The sequence below is a fragment of the Haliotis rufescens genome, unplaced genomic scaffold (assembly GCF_023055435.1).
Source record: "Haliotis rufescens isolate VD_foot unplaced genomic scaffold, xgHalRufe1.0.p SCAF_6, whole genome shotgun sequence".
Lineage (NCBI taxonomy): Eukaryota > Metazoa > Mollusca > Gastropoda > Lepetellida > Haliotidae > Haliotis > Haliotis rufescens.
The window spans coordinates 45,792,024-45,807,416 of NW_025964334.1; the positions used below are offsets into that span (position 1 = coordinate 45,792,024).

The 15,393-nt window shown below is 47.4% G+C and overlaps 1 protein-coding gene across 1 annotated transcript in view; it reads right to left on the reverse strand.

Moving 5' to 3' along the window:
* Positions 1-14,299, reverse strand: part of LOC124142936 (ras-related and estrogen-regulated growth inhibitor-like) — a 32,683-nt gene extending 18,384 nt beyond the window's left edge. The window contains exon 1 of the mRNA XM_046511695.2: positions 12,847-14,299. Coding sequence (XP_046367651.1) covers positions 12,847-12,943 — 97 coding nt within the window. The 5' untranslated portion in view covers positions 12,944-14,299. The remainder of the gene's footprint in view (positions 1-12,846) is intronic.
* Positions 14,300-15,393: the final 1,094 nt, after the last annotated feature.

Sequence of the window (15,393 nt, forward strand, 5' to 3'; positions counted from 1 at the left end):
TAGATGAGGCCTACTTGACAAGAAGACGGCGACCGGATCTACGTGACGACAGTGGATGAGGCCTACTTGACAAGAAGACGGCGACCGGATCTACGTTACGACAGTTGGTGAGTTCCTACTTGACAATAACAAGACGACGACCGGATCTAGGTGACGACAATGGGTGAGCCATACTTGACAACAAGACGGCGACCAGATCTATGTGACACAGTGGATGAGGCCTACTTGACAAGACGACGACCAGATCCATGTGACACAGTAGATGAGGCCTACTTGACAAGAAGACGGCGACCGGATCTAGGTGACGACAGTGGATGAGGCCTACTTGACAAGAAGACGGCGACCAGATCTGCGTGACGACAGTGGGTGAGACTTACTTGACAAAAACAAGACGGCGACCAGATCTACGTGACGACAATGGGTGAGCCCTACTTGACAACAAGACGGCGACCAGATCTATGTGACACAGAGGGTGAGGCCTACTTGATAATAACAAGACAGCGACCGAATCTACGTGACGACAGTGGGTGAAGCCTACTTGACAATAACAAGACGGCGACCAGATCTACGTGACAGTGGGTGAGGAATATTGACAAGACGGCGACCAGATCCATGTGACACAGTGGGTGAGGCCTATAGACAAGACGGCGACCAGATCTAGGTAACGACAGTGGATGAGGCCTCCTTTACAACATCATGGTGGCGACCATCTCTACATGACGACAGTGGGTGAGGCCTACTTGCAACAAGACGACGACCAGATCTACGTGGCGACAGTGGGTGTGGCCTACTGACAACAAGACGGCGACCACATCTATGTGACGACAGTGGGTGAGGCCTACTTTACAATAACATGGTAGCGACCGGATCTACGTGACGACAGTGGGTGGGGCTTCCTTTACAATAACATGGTGGCGACCGGATCTACGCGACGACAGTGGGTGAGGACTTCTTTATAACAACATGGTGGCGACCGGATCTACGCGACGACAGTGGATGAGGCCTCCTTTACAATAACATGGTGGCGACCGGATCTACGCGACGACAGTGGATGAGGCCTCCTTTATAATAACATGGTGGCGACCAGATCTATCTGACGACAGTGGGTGGGGCCTCCTTTACAAAAACATGGTGGCGGCCGGATCTACGCGACGACAGTGGGTGGGGCCTCCTTTACAATAACATGGTGGCGACCGGATCTACGCGACGACAGTGGATGAGGCCTCCTTTACAATAACATGGTAGCGACCAGATCTACGTGACGACAGTGGGTGAGGCCTCCTTTACAATAACATGGTGGCGACCGGATCTACGCGACGACAGTGGGTGGGGCCTCCTTTACAATAACATTGTAGCAACCATCTCTACGTGACGACAGTGGGTGAGGCCTCCTTGACAATAACATGGTAGCGACCAGATCTACGTGACGACAGTGGGTGGGGCCTCCTTTACAATAACATGGTAGCGACCAGATCTACGTGACGACAGTGGGTGAGTCTTACTGACAAGACGGCGACCAGATCTACGCGACGACAGTGGGTGAGGCCTCCTTTACAATAACAGGGTGGCGACCAGATCTACGTGACGACAGTGGGTGGGGCCAGAGGGATGGTGCACACATATTACCCGACCCCTCCGAGATCCTACAGCCCGCCCCGGCGACAGCATAATGAGGGGTGTCATCAAGGTCTTTCTCTCGTCACCTCTATCCAGCATATATATGAAGTATGTTTTTATGCTGTGCCAATTAACACTGACTTTTTCAGACAGGGTCGGCTTTGCAGGGGTGATAACCCATTTAATCTGTCGACTCCTTCATCTGAGACGATCAAGGAAGCAGACACTTGACCTACACTGTGAAGTGGTCTCATCAGTCAAAGATAACTAGGCGTATGAATGAACAGATCTTCTCCAGTGATGGGTAGGCAAATGTCTCCATATGACACAACGTCGCCTCTACTAGAGCGAGAGTGACAGATTGACGATACATCATGCCAAATATTGACCAGTCAACGATTTACGAATAATTTAATTACTTCACCTATCCGTAATTCCAACGAAAATACGTGACGTGCGCACTTATCGCTCCTCACCGCAACAATAAATTCAGACAGGACTCAACACACGTACGGCAAGCAATTACGCTACAGTTCTCAGGGATGAAGGGAGAGACAAGACGTTAATCCGATGGTCAACAAATAGTTTGAGTGTACAATACATACTGTTAACGGGGCGGGGTAAGTGGGCAACTTGCACCGATAACAACTACAGGCTTGTTATAAATCAAGCATAAATCATTATCGGCGTTCACAAAACAACAAAACATTGATCTTTGGCCTCAGGCCTGACCCCGAGCTAGTCACCCCACATGTTTGTTCCCATTAAAGTTACTCCTACCAATGGAGCGGTCAACAGCTTATCCCCCCGCCCCCCTCCCTAACTGCTTACGTCACAGGGGATGGAAAAGAACACAACAGTAGAGTTGTGTGCGGTCATTGGGATAATCGCAGTTGGTCCTTGAATACATCTACATTCCTCAGCGTGTAATCAGCTGGCCGTCAGTCCGACTGGTGATTACGTCCAATACATCTGTGTGTCATACGAACATACCGTCTTGTGACTGAAGATGACGACAAAATATACGCTATAAATGAAGAAACCGTTAAACCATTACACACCTGTAGCGTTTAGTCCTGCACCATGACCGTGGAACATATTTATTTTATGAAAAAAACATAATCTAGAAATGCATACAAAAGCAAGTCTAGCCAGCTCAAGCTAGCTCTATTCCACAAATCAGCACAGGGCATTTTTTTTTATTTTTAGAGTCAAGAAGGATATTGTGTAATATAAGATTTCAGAGATTAAATGTTAGTCTACTGTAGCGTTCAGTGAAGGCAGGTATCACCGGATGTGCCCCATGCAGAGTTGATGTTAGCTTACGTGGCTGGAATCACTTCCTGGCTGCTAAATGTTAGTGTCTACTTGAACGTGTTCCGCATAGACAGCAACACAGCGACGTTACATAATAATACTGGCCACTTGTCTGATCATTTAAGGAAAGCCACTCACCTCCAGACACAGTGATTTGTGTGACTTGACACGGCAACACAGACTTTGCAATACAGGGGTGATTCCGTTAAACAAAATACACAGACACACGCGCAGTTTACTAGATATATCATATATCTCTGCTGTATACGAGAAATCGTTTTAAGTACCACAGCAATCACGCAATCTCTGCCTTAATGAACACACAGCCGTCCAAAAACAGACGTGACATATAAGATTTGATTGTTTGTTTGTTTACTGTTTAACGCCGCACTCGGCAATATTCCAGCTATATGACGTCGGGATATATACATAAGACACCACCCAGACACAACGTCGAAAAAGGAGTAACCCATCAGACATGACGTATATGAAGGAGTAGCTCATCAGAAATGACGTATATGGAGGAGAAACACATCAAACACGACGCATATGGAGGAGTAACACATCAAACACGACGTATATGGAGGAGAAACTCCTCAGACATGACGTATATAGAGGAGTAGCTCATCAAACATGACGTATATGGAGGAGTGGCTCATCGAGCACGACGTATAAGGAGTAGTAGCTCATCAAACACGACGCATATGGAGTAGTAGCTCATCAAACACGACGTATATGGAGGAGTAGCTCATCAAGCACGACGTATATGGAGGAGAAACTCATCAGACATGACGTATATGGAGGAGTAGCTCATCAAGCACGACGTATATGGAGGAGTAGCTCATCAAACATGACGTATATGGAGGAGTAGCTCATCAAGCACGACGTATATGGAGGAGTAGCTCATCAGACATGACGTATATGGACTCATCAAACATGACGTATATGGAGGAGTGGCTCATCAGACATGACGTATATGGAGGAGTAGCTCATCAAGCACGACGTATATGGAGGAGTAACTCATCAGACATGACGTATATGGAGGAGTAGCTCATCAGACATGACGTATATGGAGGAGTAGCTCATCAGACTTGACGTATATGGAGGAGTGGCTTATCAAGCACGACGTATATGGAGGAGTAACTCATCAGACATGACGTATTTGGAGGAGTAGCTCACCAGACATGGCTTATATGGTTGGTTGGTTGGTTGGTTGTTTAACGCCGCACTCAGCAATATTCCAGCTATACCAAGGCGGTCTGTAAATAATCGAAATATCATGAGCATCGATCCACGCAATTGCGATCGATGACATGCCTCAACCAAGTCAGCGAGCTTGACCACCCGATCCCGTTTGTCGCCTTTTACGATATATGGAGGAGTAGCTCATCAAACACGGCGTATATGGAGGAGTAGCTCATCAGACATGACGTATTTGGAGGAGTAGCTCACCAGAAATGACGTATATGGAGGAGTATCTAATCAGACATGACGTATATGGAGGACTATATCATCAAACATGACGTATATGGAGGAGTATCTCATCAAACCCGACGTATATGGAGGAGTAGCTCATCAAACATGACGTATATGGACTCATCAAACATGACGTATATGGAGCAGTAGCTCATCAGACATGACGTATATGGAGGAGTAGCTCATCAAGCATGACGTATATGGAGGAGCTCATCAGACATGACGCATATGAAGAAGAGCTCATCAGACATGACGTATATGGAGGAGTAGCTCATCAGACATGACGTATATGGAGGAGTAGCTCATCAAACACTACGTATATGAGTGTGTGGAATGACGTCGCTTTTAGCTCTATTCCCGCCAAGTCACTACGGGGACACCAGAAATGGGCTCCACCCAGGGTACACATGTGGGGAATCGAACCACTATCCACTAGGCTACTGCACCCGCCCCCATCAATATGTAATATAGAGTAACCCATCAGGCATGGCGTATAGAGGGGTAACCCAACAGACATGGCGTATAGAGGGGTAACCCAACAGACATGGCGTATAGAGGGGTAACCCAACAGACATGGCGTATAGAGGGGTAACCCAACAGACATGGCGTATAGAGGGGTAACCCAACAGACATCGCGTATAGAGGGGTAACCCAACAGACATGGCGTATAGAGGGGTAACCCAACAGACATGGCGTATAGAGGGGTAACCCATCAGGCATGGCGTATAGAGGGGTAACCCAACAGACATGGCGTATAGAGGGGTAACCCATCAGACATGGCGTATAGAGGGGTAACCCAACAGACATGGCGTATAGAGGGGTAACCCATCAGGCATGGCGTATAGAGGGGTAACCCAACAGACATGGCGTATAGAGGGGTAACCCATCAGACATGGCGTATAGAGGGGTAACCCAACAGACATGGCGTATAGAGGGGTAACCCATCAGGCATGGCGTATAGAGGGGTAACCCAACAGACATGGCGTATAGAGGGGTAACCCATCAGACATGGCGTATAGAGGGGTAACCCAACAGACATGGCGTATAGAGGGGTAACCCATCAGGCATGGCGTATAGAGGGGTAACCCAACAGACATGGCGTATAGAGGGGTAACCCATCAGACATGGCGTATAGAGGGGTAACCCAACAGACATGGCGTATAGAGGGGTAACCCATCAGACATCGCGTATAGAGGGGTAACCCAACAGACATGGCGTATAGAGGGGTAACCCATCAGACATCGCGTATAGAGGGGTAACCTAACAGACATCGCGTATAGAGGGGTAACCCATCAGACATCGCGTATAGAGGGGTAACCCAACAGACATCGCGTATAGAGGGGTAACCCATCAGACATCGCGTATAGAGGGGTAACCCAACAGACATCGCGTATAGATGGGTAACCCATCAGGCATGTCGTATAGAGGGGTAACCCATCAGGCGTGTCGTATAGAGGGGTAACCCATCTGACATGTCGTATAGAGGGGTAACCCATCAGACATGTCGTATAGAGGGGTAACTCATAAGACGTATCGTATAGAGGGGTAACCCAACAGACATGGCGTATAGAGGGGTAACCCATCAGACACCACTCAGACGTGATGTGTAGGGAAGACATCAGAAGTTGTCAGAAGTATTGATACGCCATTAGTTCCACTGTGGTGTGGGTCGAGACTGGTGATGTATAGGCCTGGGATATTAAGAAGGAAGTAGGGGCTGATAAGGCCCCGTCACTCCATCACCTCGTGACAACGTGTGCTTAAAAGTCGATTACACGCCATTATCTTCAGTCCGGGCAGACTGTTGGAAAACTTAGATGCATAATGTACATTATCAGTATATTTGATGATATAATTAAACGCGCACATACGCCGGTCGAAATGAAAGGCATTAAGTTATATAATTAGCTCTGATGGGTATATCATGTGTAGCACCTGATGTCAGACTTAACTATGCTGGTTAACACACCATAGGAAGCTTCACAGGTACCCGATAAGCGGGGATGTTCGTGGCAGCAGGAACTCGTGATTACAGTCCACCATAAACTTTGTAAAATACTCTTGTCGGAATACACATTTAACCACAGGAGAGACATTGCCAAGGATATAGTTGTACTGAGAACCTCAGACCACGATCTGGTCCATCAGTGTTCCTCCCCATGAATCGAAGATACATGGAAACCTGTCTGTGCTGTTGTTCCCGCATACCCTGTTCTATTGATAACCACACATTGCCTTACATGTAGCTGTCTGTATGTCAGTGTGGGTGGGCAGCGGGTTGAGGGGATGGTGGTTGGACCTTACCTGTAGACGAATGACGGGAAGCTTCTCAGTTCTCAAGGTCATTCAAGAATAACCTGAATGCATCATTAACGTACAAGGATGGATGAGTCCGATTCTTGCGCGTCATTTCAAGTCAGTCGAGCTCAGTCAGCCATCAGTCAATAAACGTAAACGAGAATTTCATGCACGACTTGCGGGTGTACTATTGCAACCACTATGACTTTGTTAATACAGTATAATTACGTATCCGGCCTAAATGTCTACTCCGAGTGTTCAGTTGCCAACTGAGTTCTCTTCTACTTGCGAGTTGGTTTCATTCAGTTTTCTTGTCCTTCATATGAACAAAGGCCATTACCCCAAGTACTCCTACTTGAGCCCGCGTCATTATACAGATTGTCGGTAGGTGATATCATGTGTACATCTGTGTGTGACGCTGTGCCCGACTGTATGGTACATTGTTTACAAGATGATCTATGGCAGTGTCTTATGGCATACTGTGTGCCTAAAGGTTATGACACTGATACACCCTACAGTGCGTATAGTACACTGGTTTAATAGGCGTTCATGACACTGTTGTGGCTTATGGTAGACTGCAGGTAGGGGCGTTCATGACACTGTTGTGGCTTATGGTAGACTGCAGGTAGGGGCGTTCATGTCACTGTTGTGCCTTATGGTAGACTGCAGGTATGGGCGTTCATGTCACTGTTGTGGCTTATGGTGGATGGCAGGTATGGGCGTTCATGTCACTGTTGTGGCTTATGGTAGACTGCAGGTATGGGCGTTCATGTCACTGTTGTGGCTTATGGTAGACTGCAGGTATGGGCGTTCATGTTACTGTTGTGGCTTATTGAAGACTGCAGGTAGGGACGTTCATTACATTGTTGTGTCTTATGGTAAACTGCAGATATGGGCGTTCATGACACTGTTGTGGCTTATGGTAGACTGCAGGTATGGGGGTTCATGTCACTGTTGTGGCTTATGATAGACTGCAGGTAGGGACGTTCATGTCACTGTTGTGGCTTATGGTAAACTGCAGGTATGGGCGTTCATGACATTGTTGTGGCTTATGGTAGACTGCAGATATGGGGGTTCATGTCACTGTTGTGGCTTATGGTAGACTGCAGGTATGGGCGTTCATGACATTGTTGTGGCTTATGGTAAACTGCAGGTATGGGCGTTCATGACATTGTTGTGGCTTATGGTAGACTGCAGATATGGGGGTTCATGACACTGTTGTGGCTTATTGAAGACTGCAGGTAGGGACGTTCATTACATTGTTGTGGCTTATGGTAAACTGCAGATATGGGCGTTCATAACATTGTTGTGGCTGATGGTAGATGGCAGGGAGGGACGTTCATGTCACTGTTGTGGCTTATGGTAGACTGCAGGTATGGGGGTTCATGTCACTGTTGTGGCTTATGGTAGACTGCAGGTATGGGGGTTCATGTCACTGTTGTGGCTTATGGTAGACTGCAGATATGGGCGTTCATGTCACTGTTGTGGCTTATGGTAGACTGCAGGTATGGGCGTTCATGTCACTGTTGTGGCTTATGGTAGACTGCAGATATGGGGGTTCATGTTACTGTTGTGGCTTATTGAAGACTGCAGGTAGGGACGTTCATTACATTGTTGTGTCTTATGGTAAACTGCAGATATGGGCGTTCATAACTTTGTTGTGGCTGATGGTAGATGGCAGGTAGGGACGTTCATGTCACTGTTGTGGCTTATGGTAGACTGCAGGTATGGGGGTTCATGTCACTGTTGTGTCTTATGGTAGACTGCAGGTATGGGGGTTCATGTCACTGTTGTGTCTTATGGTAGACTGCAGGTATGGGGGTTCATGTCACTGTTGTGGCCTATGGTGGACTGCAGGTATGTGCGTTCATGGCACTGTTGTGGCCTATGGTAGACTGCAGGTATATGGGTTCGTGACACTGTTGTGGCTGATGGTAGACTGCAGGTAGGGGCGTTCATGTCACTGTTGTGGCCTAGGGTAGACTGCAGGTAGGGGCGTTCATGTCACTGTTGTGGCCTATGGTAGACTGCAGGTATGGTCGTTCATGACACTGTTTTGGCCTATGGTGGACTGCAGGTATGGGCGTTCATGACACTGTTGTGGCCTATGGTGGACTGCAGGTAGGGACGTTCATGGCACTGTTGTGGCCTATGGTGGACTGCAGGTATGGGCGTTCATGACACTGTTGTGGCCTACGGTAGACTGCAGGTATGGTCGTTCATGACACTGTTTTGGCCTATGGTGGACTGCAGGTATGGGCGTTCATGGCACTGTTGTGGCCTATGGTAGACTGCAGGTATGGTCGTTCATGACACTGTTTTGGCCTATGGTGGACTGCAGGTATGGGCGTTCATGTCACTGTTGTGGCCTATGGTGGACTGCAGGTATGGGCGTTCATGGCACTGTTGTGGCCTATGGTGGACTGCAGGTATGGGGTTTCGTGACACTGTTGTGGCCCATGGTGGACTGCAGGTAGGGACGTTCATGACACTGTTGTGGCCTATGGTGGACTGCAGGTATGGGCGTTCATGACACTGTTGTGGCCTACGGTAGACTGCAGGTATGGGGGTTCATGTCACTGTTGTGGCCTATGGTGGACTGCAGGTAGGGACGTTCATTGCACTGTTGTGGCCTATGGTGGACTGCAGGTATGCGGGTTCAAGTCACTGTTGTGGCCTATGGTGGACTGCAGGTATGGGGGTTCATGTCACTGTTGTGGCCTATGGTGGACTGCAGGTAGGGACGTTCATGACACTGTTGTGGCCTATGGTAGACTGCAGGTATGGACGTTCATGACACTGTTGTGGCCTATGGTGGACTGCAGGTAGGGACGTTCATGTCACTGTTGTGGCTTATGGTGGACTGCAGGTAGGGACGTTCATGGCACTGTTGTGGCCTATGGTAGACTGCAGGTAGGGACGTTCATGGCACTGTTGTGGCCTATGGTGGACTGCAGATATCGGGGTTCGTGACACTGTTGTGGCTTATGGCAGACTGCAGGTATGGGCGTTCATGTCACTGTTGTGGCCTATGGTGGACTGCAGGTATGGGGGTTCATGACACTGTTGTGGCTTATGGTAGACTGCAGGTAGGGACGTTCATGTCACTGTTGTGGCCTATGGTTGACTGCAGGTATCGGGGTTCATGTCACTGTTTTGGCCTATGGTGGACTGCAGGTAAGGGGTTTCATGGCACTGTTGTGGCCTATGGTGGACTGCAGGTATGGGGGTTCATGTCACTCTTGTGGCCTATGGTGGACTGCAGGTAGGGACGTTCATGGCACTGTTGTGGCCTATGGTGGACTGCAGGTATGTGCGTTCATGGCACTGTTGTGGCCTATGGTAGACTGCAGGTATGGGGGTTCTTGAAACTGTTGTGGCCTAGGGCAAACTGCAGGTATGGGCGTTCATGTCACTGTTGTGGCCTATGGTGGACTGCAGGTAGGGACGTTCATGTCACTGTTGTGGCTTATGATAGACTGCAGGTAGGGACGTTCATGTCACTGTTGTGCCTCATGGTAGACTGTCTGCATATATGTGGCCTATGGTAATATTATAAAATGGTGAAAATAGCGCTACGATTAATTTAACCATTCACTGTTCGTCCTTTAAGAAGGGCTATCACTATTAACTCCACAACAACTGCCTCCGCAATCTACTCCATTAAAGCCGGTCTTGCTCAGGTCGAATAGAGCCTAGAAATCAGAATGTGGAAGGTAAAGATACTGATGCAATAAAACAGTCATATTAACTATCACAATACTATTAATCACATCTATCGAGTAGACAATAAGCCATGCCACATACGATCCTGATTTATAGTAGCTTAACAGTGGTCCGTGTCACGTATGATCCCGATTAACAGCATACTGTTTAAATAGTTGTTCACTTAAGGAATATTGTATATGATTGTCAGTTCTCCGTTTTACTTACTTACTTACTTTGGAGATTTAACGTGCGCTTTCCGACTGATGCGTATTTCGCACATCTCCGTTTTCACAAGTATTGTATTATATACGTGGTGATCTATGTACCGTTGTATGGGGTTCATTGTGTTCGTATGTATACAATTGCCATGATTGTTCGAGAAGCCGGTGTTCCCAGTTTTCCGTAATGGCATACTGTATACGCGCTGAGGTACACACCAGTGTATTTTTGTTTAGTACCTCATTTATAGGAACAGAGTTGTTATTGTAGCGACCCAGTGTCCAATATACAATAACAATCCAGTTTATATGGTGCCCTGTGACGCTGATGTACCCGGTTTATGGCCTATCATATTGATGGCGCGGTCAGTCCACCTGACCGCTGGGCAGTTCGGGTCACTGGTCACCTATTGTGTAGGTACAAGATGGCTACAAAGGTCTTACGCTTTACTGCACCACACACATCCACATATAACACGTAGACAGTTTCACAGTGATGAGATACACAGCCATCATGAAGCGATGTGGTATAAGACGCGACACAATCGTCGCCACGTACTGGCACTGATTGTTTAGGTAGTTTTTTTTATAGTATACTCATTTCGAGAGCAGGGGCAGGGGAGGATCTATACTTGGAGAGGGCTGCACTTTCTGCGACTCTCGTAAAGATTAAGGGTTACTTTTTATCTGAAAAGTCCTTGATCACCACGAGTAATTAACATCACTTCTGTTTATGCGTCGGTTTCCTAAACCCTCAATAGATAATTATAAATATGGCTCCATCCTGCATGTACACGTAAATGAGGTTTCTTGAGAGGCACCTCGCGAGCTCCCACGACAGAGTTTGCCGAGTGAGAGATGAAGTTCCGAGGGGAGACTGCGAGCCTGGGTAGCGGAATCCTGTTGGTAATGGTGTAATTGGGCATGTTACAGCGAACTGATGCATAAACAGGTAACCGAGGGTGCCCACGGCCTTCTGTAAGCCTGGCTGCTTCCCTGGTACAGACGTGGACAAACACAGGAATACCATGCATGTTGATATGTTGTGATCGGAAACAGGCAATACACACCCACATGATATATACACAGCGGTGTTTCTGGAGCAGTGTCTCATAGCTTAGTGTCTGTATGCGGCTCCAGAACCATCACCCAATCTGTGCAATTCATATTGGAAAGTTCAGTCAGAATTTGTTATAGTTCAGTTTTTTTCATGATTACTTTGTACAGTTTATTCCTACTGATATGTATCCTTCACAGATAGTCATCTTGTTAGATCAAGGTGATTTTCAGCTCGTTTTCGGTGCTATGTTTGGCGCGGACTGATAACACGCTGGTGATGCTTTTTGCCTCCTGTCTAATCTATCGATCTCAAGGTAACAATTAATCTACAACACTGTATTCACGGCGCGCTCATATCCCAGCAGGTCTACAGGTTGATACGATTGAGCAGATAAACCAATTGGTTGTGTGTGGAGATTGAGAAGACATGCATGTTGAAGGAGGTGTAGGAGTTAATGGGATTGTAGATGGGGATGATAGCGGAGACTCACCACCGTCAGATAAAGGAATTTGGGCGGAGGTAAAGGGGTAGTGCTGACAGGTGACCGATAGGCGGAGGCCCCCACTCCGGTGCCAAATGGTAGGTGATGTGATAAGACAAGGTGCTGAACATCTTCGGAAGGTAAGGGTGTTATTTTGAAGAGAAATCTCTTGTTGGGAGATAATAAACGCTTTGATGCGCGGGAATGTTAAGAGTCAGTAGCTGTATCAGTAACTGATCCTACACTATGACTATGGAGACTGTTTATCAAACTGTAATGCGAGTCTTTATACTATACAAGAGACGTCAAACAATTAAGACTTCAAACAAAGCTTTAAGTTATGATTTCGAAGTGTTTAAGGGTGTTCACAAGGTTAAGCAAAACCTCCCCCATGTGATCTCGTCAACCGAGGAGTCCAAACCTGTTTATATAGTCAGCAGTATGCAATAATGACACTCATGTATAGCATTCGCTTCATGGAGGAAACATTGATACTGATACTTAGGATGAAGGCATTCTGCCACTGCAGCATCGGATACCGCTCTATCCACATGTCAGTCTAAGTATGTGTGAGCGAGGGTTCCTATCCGCGGTGGAGAACGGGAATAATGAAGAAGGAGACGTCACCAGAGAAAGGGCGACGTGCGTCACATAGTGTTAAAGAGTCTTACCTGATTTGCCTACTCCGGGCTTGCCCATGACGACAATCTTGCTGTCAGGTTGTTTGACCTTGCCCCCGGAGTTCATAGTGAGTGTGCTGGAATTCATCAGTCTCGTACACTCATCATGGTAATGATATCACATCCGTCACAACTTTGAGTGCACGGCGAGTAGCAAGTTAGAATAGAATTCCTTACAGTTAACACATCCTACACGAAGGGCGTCGGAAGATTTTAATCGCCGGAGCCTTGAATTAAAAGTTGTTGAAAACACAGGTGAAAACACCACAAACAGTTCAACTGTTTAAATACACATTTCGAGTCAACGTTGGACGTATCAGATATTTGTCGACTGCGGTTTGGACAAGCAGACGACCAACCGTGTTGACTTGGTGGGAGAAGTTTCCATCCACAAACCTCCTCCTCCACAGCGGGTGTACAGTAAAGCTGATACCACCGAATCACAATACCCCACTGTAGTGCACCCCTCACTAGTCCAGTCTGGGGGCCCACAATCACTCTCTGTGTACATCTGTGCAGAAACACAGTCCTCTATAGACACGCGGGCTACACATGATATCAGTCACAAGCATTCGTCAATAAACACCAAATGCTCCCCGGATTGATAACAAGTGAAGGGTCGTATATGTTGAACACCCAGTTATGTCGCCTGCGAAAAACTTCCGTGTATCCAGAGCAACGTATGCAGGGAGTGGCAATGCTGTTCCTTGTGTTTCCCTCACTCGGGATGTCCGATAATCCCGCTAGCTGCGATGAGAAAATGACAGACAGCTGAAGTCAGTCGACCAGCGCGTATTGAAATCCTCGCTCAACTGATCAGCGTGTCGTCTGCTTCGAACTGGGGTCGGGTTTCCCCACCTCGTTCTGGAGGCACGCGAGTTGAATGAGGAAAGCACAGGCAGTGATCGTGTCCCAGGGTAAATATGTTTTCTGGGAGCGTGAGCCCTTCTCTGTGTCGATGTAGATTTCTGATATCACCTGCTACCATTCAACACTGCGAACTGAGGCTGAGTGGAACATACTTCCGATCCTCTGACAAGAAAGCTGTCTGAAACGTACTGGTTCACAAATCCATAAAATTGCAATGCCCTTCAAAGATCAGACCTGTATCCTGCAAACAGTGAACTTTCGAAAACAATTGTGAACATGTGTTTAGAAAGGCGCATATAAAACTGACAGCCAACTGAGGAGAGGGAGGCACGACCTGGCCTGGCTGAGGCTGCGACTGCGAAGCTTGTGGAGATCCCACTCCTTAGGGCAAACTCGATACCCAATCAATGTCTCCCTCATAACTCCTTTGTTTTATCCCCTGCTCTGTCGAGGTATGCCGGCAGATTCCTCCGATTCTAACCAGCTGTTCACACAGTGTCCCCTCCATGTTATTGCACGGGTCCTGCTTTAGGGAGGAGTCTCGGGGAGATTCCTCTTGTGACCCCTACTCCTGAACACTATACTGAGGGGCTGCATCCACACACACACACACACACACACACACCACCACCACCCCACCCCACCCCCCTCCAACAAACCCACTATGTCGCTTCCTCAACGGTATAGCGGGACAACTTGCCTCCGGTAACCCATATCCCATCCTAGCTGGACTTCAAGGAGAAGTGTGTGGTCAAGCGGTCAAGCCTCTACATGCACACTAGTCACTCGGCCAGTGTGTGATAAAAACTTATTCATTAAACTAAAACGTCTTTTTATAGTTACTGCTTGTTAAGATATTATCAATTTTGATATCGTCTCTTCGTTGTCTCTAATGTGATTTCTTAATATCAAAATTTTAGTGCACATGTTCTTGTGTTGAGCGTATAGCAATAACTGTTCAACACATTATCAACACGTCCAGTAAAGCACTAAGTATACTCCGTTGTCGGTCTAAACAGAAAGCGATAATACTTTATTTTATTTTGCTCGTTTCATCTCTTGATCTAGACGTCCACACCCATCCTCGACCCTAAGGCAACCTGTCTCCGATCACAATGTATAAGAAATGGGTTAATCAGGTCCATGTTTCCATGTTCTCCAACCGCTCCTGCGTTCGGCAAATATTTGTGGTCGTTCACAGCCTGGTAAAACGTTTGAACTGATCCCCTTCTGTATCTACACGGCGTTGTCATCAACCCCTCGTGGAGAACAGTCAGTTGATGAACTATACCTCCTGTCGACAAGTAGTCGGTCAGCTGATTGGTGAGGGTTGTTCCCTGACAGAGGCAATGCATACACAACACCTCACTCTCAGGGGGTTCGGATCCCGGGGGTGGCAGTACATCCTTGTTGGCACACAACTACATAGGCAGTCTTGATGGACACCGCGCACCTGCTCACGTTCTGTACCTGTCATACTGTATGGAGCAAAGACGGCACAATTCATTGTGGCTTGGTATATTAGCTGGGGTTGAATTATTAATTGTGCTTGTAAATTAGGAATCTAATGTTGAGCAATCAACTACATAAAGCAATGTAAGTATGTCATTGAGTGTCAGACCACCAGCAAACAATGAACCCAGTCTACCCTATCCCCCGCCACCCCCC